Consider the following 9239-nt stretch of genomic DNA (forward strand, 5'->3'; position numbering starts at 1 on the left):
TATTGTTTAGCATGTCTGTCATCCATTTAGTCATTAGTGCATTTAAAATTACAAATAGCAAAACTTTTGCACAACCTGGTGTCAGATCAACCAAAAAAGGAGTGTCTTGTGACAACTTTAGAGTACACTTTGGCACATTAGGGTGAGCATTTAACCTAAGCTGTGCATTTACTTTCTCTCAAGAGCCTTTCTTGAATTTAAAATGATCAGATACTGCCCTCGAGTGGCAGGAATGAATACTGAGCGTCTTAAAGTTGTTGATAAAATAAACACTTTGGTTTTACTCCCGTGAATGATCACAGACTTGGGGTTTATTTCATCATCTTATAATGATTAAGACAAGCACATAACTCCGAACAAACTTCACAGCTAGAGTAAAGTATGGATCCAACAACCGTCCTGATTATGGTCTAAGGGGTCTTAAGTCTGCCTGGCACTATTTTGATATTTTGGCTTCTGGAATGGTCAATTTTCATAGCAGAGTGAAGAGAGTCATATTTCTGGATTCTATAGATTCTCATCTACAATGTGGATGCATTGTAAATACACTTCTTGAGACATTTGTACATGTTCTGATGTGATATATCACCAAAAAAATACAAAAACGGAAATTCAATTTTGTTGTTTTTATTATATAAAAAATATTAAACATAAATGATTAATGAATTTTACAACAAATATTTATTCCTCAAAGGCTTTAGAACAACTTCAAAAGAAATTGGGTGAAAAAATATAAAGAAACAAAACAACTATTTACATTTCTGTGACTACAGTCACCATACCTTTTTTTTTGGTTGAAAAACGGGAGAAAATATAAAAGGAACAAAACTGTTCATTTGAATGGAATATTCTGTATAAATGGAGTAATATCCAAAAACACCACTAGATGGAACTGTTTACTGCATTTGAATGATTGATGTGCTTTTCATCAGTCATTAGGTGCCATAGGCTCTGGCTGTAGGAATTTCACACCCCTCCCCCCTTTTACTCCAATGACATCTGACAACGTCATTCTTTTTTTTGGTCTGTGATTGGTTCACACACACACACACACACACAGCTCTGTGATTGGTTTACACACACCAACAGCATTTTATAGCATTAGATAAAATAAAGTACAATGTCTTTGTTTTGCGGTAAAATCTATAATAATAATGCTATAGATTTGCACTAAAATACGGAAGGCTTATCATTCGCGGAAGTCAACACAGTCTATGCAGTCGAATGGCAGCTTTTTCATAAAAAAAAAGTAAGTTAATACCTTGATTCATTCCGAAGTTATTAATAGATATGTCAGGGGTGCGCACTTTGACGAGCTAGTGCGTCAGTCGACTTTGAAGGCACATTCCAACTGTGAAATGCTTTTAAAACTGACAGTGAACTGGCCATAATTTTTTGTAATTGATATTTCAACCATAACTTTATACTAGCTGTATAATCCTGAATGTCGATCAGTTTAAGAATTTTTTTTAATAAGTATTTTAAATTATTACAATGGACATTTGTGAGAGGTTAACATTAAACCCTTCCTGAGAAAAGTGTGTATATAATGTATACCAAATTGCTCATTTGGTACTAGAAAATCACTTGCCATTATATCAAACACAGTTGAAAGCTGTTTGGTTCTTTAAATTAAGCTTAACGTTGTCTTTGTGTTTGTTTTTGAGTTGCCGCAGTATGCAATAGACTGGCATGTTTTAAGGTCATTAGGTCAAAAATGGTAAAAAGAAACAGCTTTCTCTAGAAACTCGTCAGTCAATCGTTGTTTTGAGGAATGCAGGCTATACAATGCTTAAAATTGCATATATATATTTTCTATATTTTTTCAATTACATTATTATTAGGTATTTCAGAAACGTGCATTGTTGTCTATACATTATATGAAAACATTATTTTACATATTTTTATACAGTAAAATACTATAAAGAATATGTAATTAATTTCAATTTTAATAAAAAAAATCTAATTGCATTGTGTAATGTTTAACAAAATTAAATGAATAGAACTTACAGTAAAATATGTATTTTTTTTTATTCAATTAAAGATTATTCATTTCAATTTGATGTAATTTTGTAATGAAATTGAAATGTGTAAATAATAATAACAAAACTGTGTATTTATTTTTTTGTGTACAGTGGGGTCCATAAGCGAGACAACATTGAAATATGGACAGACAGATTTCAAACAAACAATTTCAAATTTCAAACAAACTTCCCACTGGATGTGTTATGTTTATAATCGAATTTATAATAAAAAATATTAAATTGGAAAAATTCTAAACCAAAGCACTTTTACTAGTGGTCTCATTTTTCTTCACACAAGCAGGCACATCATTTTACTTCCTCTGTGTGTACATTAAAGGCATAGTTCACCCATGAATGAAAATTTCTTAGCCTCCTCCATCTCTCTTAGTTTGATTTCCAAGTACTCCGGTTCAAACAAATAAGGCTGGGCATAGAAATGCATCTCCTCTTCAACTTTAAACTCTTCAGACATGTTTTGTAAGTTCTGTTGTCTGGTTTGAGTGCCAGCTGTGTTGTGTTCTCTGTTGTTAATAGTCTATTGCTGGTGGTCCGGTTGAAGTGGAACAAAGCGGTTTCTCACGTGCTGCTCTTGTGCACTCTCATGAATGCTCAAAGGAGAGCCTTCAATGAACATTTTCACAAAAAAATACATTAGACTTCGGTTTGTGTCTCACCAAACCATCAGAACAAGGCCAGAGTCTGAATAATTTATTAGACTTCTGAATTATATGCGCGTGTCCTTTTGAAGCTTGAAGAGGTGATCACCATCCACTGCCATTGAATGACATCACTGAGCAGAAGATTTTTTCAAAATTTCACTCATTGAGCACCGAAAAAGAAAGGTCAGTCTGAATTTTCATTTTTGGATAAACTATCTCTTTAAATACACAACAAACGCTAGCTGATTGCCGATTACTTCAGCCATTTTAATGTACGTATGAAATTAAGGTTAGCAATACCAATACTGCCTTAGAATGAATTATTTTATGTTCACCTATTAGCTAAAATATAATTTATTCGTTTAAATAAGTAAACAATGGCATATGTTCTTTTTGTGGTCTACGTCACATTTCGCCTCCTTAGATATCGCGTATGTGTACTACGTCATTCCCTCTTCCCCTAGTAACCCTCAGCGGCGTCTCAGGGAGGAAGAATCACAAGATGGTGAGTTACAGCTCTGATAATAAACGTATTCTTACTTGTACACGCTATAATGATCCCGTTTGAGATTCAACATTTTGATTTCAGTCGCACTGTGAAATGCAGTCATATTAGCCGTAATGTCTTGGGAGAATTGTTGATTTTAGCGGTATTGAAGATGAGCAGCGGGTCTCGGTCGTGGATGAGATTAGCTTGCGAAACTGTTTAGGTGTCACGACTGTGCGAGACTCGCTTATGCGTTGCATTTTGTCTCTCATTTTATACCTGTTTACGGGTGAAACTACATCGAGACATGTTTCCTTTATTTTTACATCGCTTAAGTATTAATCGCTGCTTTTGAAACCTGTTTGTTGATGATGCTCGTGCTCATGACGTCATTTTTGCATGCATTGCATAAATGTAAAACATTGCATAAGTTACTTTTTTTTTTTTATATAAACATTTTTATAGGGTTTGCTATCAATTTTACGGAAACTGAAAAGCACCCCCGATCAGGAGGTGCGGATCTTGCTTCTCGGGTTGGACAATGGTGGCAAGACCACTTTACTGAAACAGTTGGCATCTGAAGACATCACTCATATTACTCCAACACAGGTTATAATGTCACTGTGACTAGTGCCTTCACATATTAACATTTCAGAAATTACATTTATTTTAGTGATGTACTTACTCATTCATTGTAGCTGCTGCTTTTCATTACAAGTCAATAGTAGGTTTACCAACTCCTGTTTCTGTAGGGTTTCAATATCAAGAGTGTCCAGTCACAGGGATTCAAATTAAATGTGTGGGACATAGGTGGCCAACGAAAGATCAGGCCATACTGGAGGAATTACTTTGAGAACACGGATGTACTGGTGAGATCTTCTTTCCAGTAAAATTATGTTCTACAGTGCTTCAGTCACTAAGAGATTTTCACTGTGTACTCTTGTTTATTTCAGATTTACGTCATTGATAGTGCAGACCGCAAAAGATTTGAAGAAACCGGACAGGTGATACTTAGATACCAGCATTTCCTTGCTGTTCCTCACAATTTCTGCTGTCAGTGTTTAACAAAGTGAATTGATCTTTAGGAACTGGCAGAGTTGCTTGATGAAGAAAAGCTCAGTGGTGTTCCAGTCCTGGTCTTTGCTAATAAGCAGGATCTGCTCACTGCGGCTCCAGCATCTGAGATAGCTGAGGGTTTGAATTTACACACTATCAGGGACAGAGTGTGGCAGATTCAGTCCTGTTCTGCCCTCACGGGAGAAGGAGTCCAGGTAAGCTTGGAGCACATTAGAAAAGTGGGGATTTACAATACTGACTTGTGTTTATGAACATACACAATACAATTTTGAACATGCTACCATTTTAGACCAGTGGTTCTTATTTGGTTTTGCTTCAGAACCCAGATTTTACAGTTGACATCAAGTAGCGACCCTTCACAGTGCCAATTCACTGTACAAAAGTTAACAAAAAAGTCCTTTCAATCAAAAATGTAGATTTAATAATAATATTACCATGAACTACATGGGCCCAACAAGATTTGTTTTTTAAATACTTTTATAAAAATATAAAAATTATTAACATGAAAAAGGCTGAATAGGAAAATTGCAACCTAGTCTCATAGAATGAACGTTACTATACCTACATATTTGCAAGCTGAGTTTTACGTGCCACTTTCTACGTTTTGCAGCAACTTCCTGGTGAAATGAACAACTGCGATTTATTAATGTTTACACAGATCACGATTTACACAGAACAGCTGATTGTGACTTTATAAACACTTAATTTTCACTCTATTACTCTCACACTGCTATGTTATCACATCATTTAAAAAACTACACATTTCAACGCTTCTATTACAGACGCCCCTGATTAAGTTCCATGGTAGCTTACTTGATAGAGTGTTGGACTTTGGAGGTTCAAGCTCAGTTAAGTTTTTTTATGTTGCGTTTGCGACAAGAACGCTGTCGGTTAGGTTTAGGCATTGGTGAAGGGTTTGGATGTCTGATTTGTTTACCTCTCATTTGCTATTAGGACACTATTGGATAGGTTTATGCTAATGTTTTAGGTTAGGGAAGTACATTTTACTCATTAATACTGCCATCCAAAATTCATCTTAAAAACCTTGTCTGATAACAACATAACATTACTCTCATTTGGTGCAGCCAAATGTGTAATATTGGTTTGCAGAAATGTTGCCATGGACACAAATCTCATGAGATCAAGCTGGAAAATTGTCAATTCTGATTTATAAGTGTCCCTATATTGAGGATGAGGGAATGTCAAGCAACTTTCCAGTGTTAGCATCTGCATCCTTTGGCATCTTCGACAAAGTGACAGATGAATTTGCACTAAAATACTTTAAAGGATTAGTTCACCTAAAAATGAAAATTCTCTGATCATTTACACACCCTAATGCCATCCTTGATGTGTATGACTTTCTTTCTTCTGCGGAACCCAAATTATGATTTTTAGAAGAATATCTCAGCTCTGTGGGTCCATAAAATGTAAGTGAATGGGTGTCAAAATATTGAAGTTCCAAAAAGCACATATAGCTGTCTTAAAAGTATTTCATACAACTCCAGTGAATTCAGTAATGTCTTCTGAAGTGAAACGCTAGGTGTGTGTAAGAAATGGATCAACATTTAAAACTTTTTTAACTCTAAAATTTCACTTCCGCCAAGCTTGGTATCGAGGGTCGAATATAGTTCACGTGTATTAACGCATGATATACATCAAATACGAAAGCGCTGTGTTTTTCACAACAGAGGAAGAATGTTAGAAGCTGAATTGGTTTTGCTATAGATTTGTATTTGTTTCCGTTTCTTTTTCAAGATGGTGTTTGCGTGTGCTTATCCTGGATGTCTCAACCTATTGAAAAACTTTAGAATACGCCTACGGGTATCATCGCAATAGGAAAGAATAACTTTTCACAGATTTCCTATCAATGATCCTGAGTGACTGAAGCTATGGCTGCTCACTGTTCACTGGGATATCAAAACACCCATTAAGTCACTCAAAATATTGAGGTATATATATTCCCCTGCCAATTTCAGACCAGCCGAGGGAACCGATGATATCGACATGCCAACGCGCTTGCTTTATGCGAGAGGCAGTTTGAACTGCACCCTTGTGGACATGCATACCACAGCCGGAGTGACTTTTTTTTTTATTGCTTACACCTAGCGTTTCACTTTAAAAGACATTAATTAATCCACTGGATTTGTATGGATTACTTTTTGATGGCATTATGTGCTTTTTGGAGCTTCAAGATTTTGACACCCATTCACTTGCATTGTATGGACATACAGAGCTGAAATATTCTTCTAAAAATCATAATTTGTGTTCTGCAGAAGAAAGAAAGTCATACACATCAAGGATGGCATGAGGGTGAGTAAATTATGAGAGAATTTACATTTTTAGGTGAACTATTCCTTGACGACTTACTGACGCATAGCCTTTGACTTCAAAAGTTGCCTCCCTTTTAAAAAAGTGATATGCCTATAGTTAGTTGCATTTTACTATTTGCATTGTGCATTGTTTTTTCTTTGCTGTGCACAACCCTATCAGAACAGACCTGCAGGCCATATTTGAGTTATGACCCACCAGAATAGAACCATTGATTTCAAATCAACTTCTCAAGTTTATTGTACATTCTGTTAATTTATTTTTTGTGTTTCAGGATGGCATGAACTGGGTCTGTAAGAGTGTGAATGCTAAAAGGAAATAAAGCTGTGTACTTTCACTGTGGCTTTTGTCCCAGAACATGCAGGGGGTTCTTTGGAATGTTAAAACAAAGCTCATGTCTTTGAATAACTGTCAATAGATATAGAAAGTTAAGGTACCCCTTTAAAACTATTTAAATCTTCACCTTTGCCTCTCCTTAGAGGGCTATACCATGGTCAAAGGAAAGGAGCTCAAGTTAATATTTATACACAGTATCCATCACTTGTCTTTTAAACTCAAAAATAAAGAATGCAAGTTCGACTTACTGTACATTTTAGTCTTAGGCTGGTGATTTTGAAGAATGGCGACATGATTTATTTGGTACATTTCAGATCTTAAGTAATTCTGTCTTCATTCCTTGACATAAATCACTGTTTTTATAATGAATGTTATAGTTATTTAGCAGATTTAGTTATTGAGATATTAGTAGAACTGAGTGACTGCCTACACCATTCTATTCAAAAACTTTCCTTCCAATCTGATATTTTTCCATTCTCTGATAAAAAATTATTGTTACTCCATATTAGGTCATCTTTGTGTTTGTTTTTCTGAGAATATTTTTATAAGCAGCAAAAAATAGGTACCCAAATGCAACACATCAGAAACATTAATATGTATAAAAGAAAAGGCACCATTGACAGATAAACAGGATATGAAATACTTTTTTGATAATGAAATGTAAATAATGTTCCACATAGCAAATTATTTTCTGCATATAATGTCGATTTATCCAAATCCAGCATTTTATGATTTTGACGAGCTCTATACTGTAAAAGGACTGTAATCTAAACAGTGACATGTACAAGATGTCTGTTGTCATTACACTAAGAATATTACTGTAGTGTCTTTGAATGTCAAGAAGTGTGTGTAATTTCTAAAGGATACAGAGTAAAATACTGAAAAATTATGTGTCAGTGTGATGGTGTTGTAGTTTAAATTATTTTTAGAATAAGACGTGAAAATAAACAGCATAATCATATGGTTATTTTACAGTTTTTATCTTATTATTTGGTTTGAAATGATTAATTGTGCCAGTGTTTAAACAACAGGATATCTGTCATGCACACCCTCACAACATATGTCATGCACACCCTCACAACATATGGTGTTGACAGTGACTCACCTAGTTACAATTCACATACACTTGTACTTACAGAATACTCATTTTCCATTGCTGTTAAGAAACCACGTTATATTACCTGTATACTCTAAATGTAACATATTTATGTAACAGATAAAACTTTTAAAACATGGTTACAAATATAATCCATATTAAAAAGTAGATCAATGCAATTACATTAGAAATGATCTTATATCCTTTATTTAAATGATTATACAGTAGATATACTGCTTAAAGTGGAGACAAAATGTATTTTGACACTTTGAAACGTGTTAACTTGAGGGGAACTGATTTTATACATCCACATATATGAGTCTAGAAACTTGATTGGTTAGTCAAATTAATTGTAAAAACAGTTTGTTGAATTTCAATAGAAAATAATGTGCTTGATCCTTCAGCATTACATAAGTGTAGTGTAGATGGCACTATTGTCCATGTTTACCAGCCAGGCTCAGTTCGTTCGATTTCTGATTTTCTTACATTTCACTAGCCTTTCCAGGGTTAAAATAACATGTCCCACATAAATCAGGGAATATTCATCTAGTTGACAGCCACATGAAACTCTTGATGTGGTTTAAAAAACATTGTAGGCCTAAAGGCTGCATGATTCACTTTATTAATCAGAGATATTTCCACCCATCTTTAAGCCTTAGTCTTAATCGAATACATTCCAGTTAATTAAATAAAAAATGAGTTTGATCTTTAATTAGCAAATAGGCTCCGTCTTTCTAAGAGAAGAATCTAATTTTGTCTCATGTTTGTGCTGTTAATGTGTAAAAAGCAGCCAGTGACAAGCAGAAACAATTGTGCTTCTACCAATTCCCCCTCCTTCAGCTTTTTCATGAATTCTCATTTCTCAGTGCATTTTGAAAGCTAAAGGATCTGAGTTGCGACTGTGCTAGCTGAATAGCTAACAACATATGTGCTTGAAAAGAATGCACCCAACCACTCCTTCTGAATTCATGCACTCAGCATCTTTGAGTGACACTCACAAGCTGACACGTGCACTCTCAGTGAGCCGTGTAGGCTCTATTAAGCCTGGATAAATCCTCTGGCAGCCAACTCTTTGAGACAGGCAATTAGACAGGCCTCCATACCCCTCTGTGCATCCTAGTGTGATGGACCAAGCCCTCATCCAGCATTCTTATCCATGAGCTTTTCCTTCCATCTGGTCCTTAAACAAGCCAGAGTAGAGTGACAGTGCCTTCTTGAATTGTGCTTATTGA

General features: G+C 35.1%; 1 protein-coding gene across 1 annotated transcript; it reads left to right on the forward strand.

The window, feature by feature from the left end:
* The first annotated feature begins 3107 nt into the window (after positions 1–3107).
* On the forward strand, positions 3108–7854 carry LOC127633483 (ADP-ribosylation factor-like protein 3). Its single transcript, XM_052112627.1, has 6 exons — positions 3108–3188; positions 3636–3779; positions 3923–4039; positions 4124–4174; positions 4256–4441; positions 6850–7854. Exons 1-6 carry the CDS (start codon positions 3117–3119, stop codon positions 6895–6897), a joined length of 618 nt encoding a protein of 205 aa, XP_051968587.1. The 5' UTR covers positions 3108–3116; the 3' UTR covers positions 6898–7854.
* The last annotated feature ends 1385 nt before the right edge of the window (positions 7855–9239 follow it).

Source organism: Xyrauchen texanus, chromosome 40 (assembly GCF_025860055.1).
Source record: "Xyrauchen texanus isolate HMW12.3.18 chromosome 40, RBS_HiC_50CHRs, whole genome shotgun sequence".
In the NCBI taxonomy this organism is placed as follows: Eukaryota; Metazoa; Chordata; class Actinopteri; order Cypriniformes; family Catostomidae; genus Xyrauchen; species Xyrauchen texanus.

What these genes read in the sequence shown, in the direction of transcription:
- LOC127633483 (XM_052112627.1), top strand. Translation starts at nt 3,117, where the DNA reads ATGTGTACTACGTCATTCCCTCTTCCCCTAGTAACCCTCAGCGGCGTC. An exon ending in GGAGGAAGAATCACAAGATG is followed by an intron (nt 3,189 to 3,635) that starts GTGAGTTACAGC and finishes ACATTTTTATAG; the next exon opens with GGTTTGCTATCAATTTTACG. An exon ending in TCACGGGAGAAGGAGTCCAG is followed by an intron (nt 4,442 to 6,849) that starts GTAAGCTTGGAG and finishes TTTGTGTTTCAG; the next exon opens with GATGGCATGAACTGGGTCTG.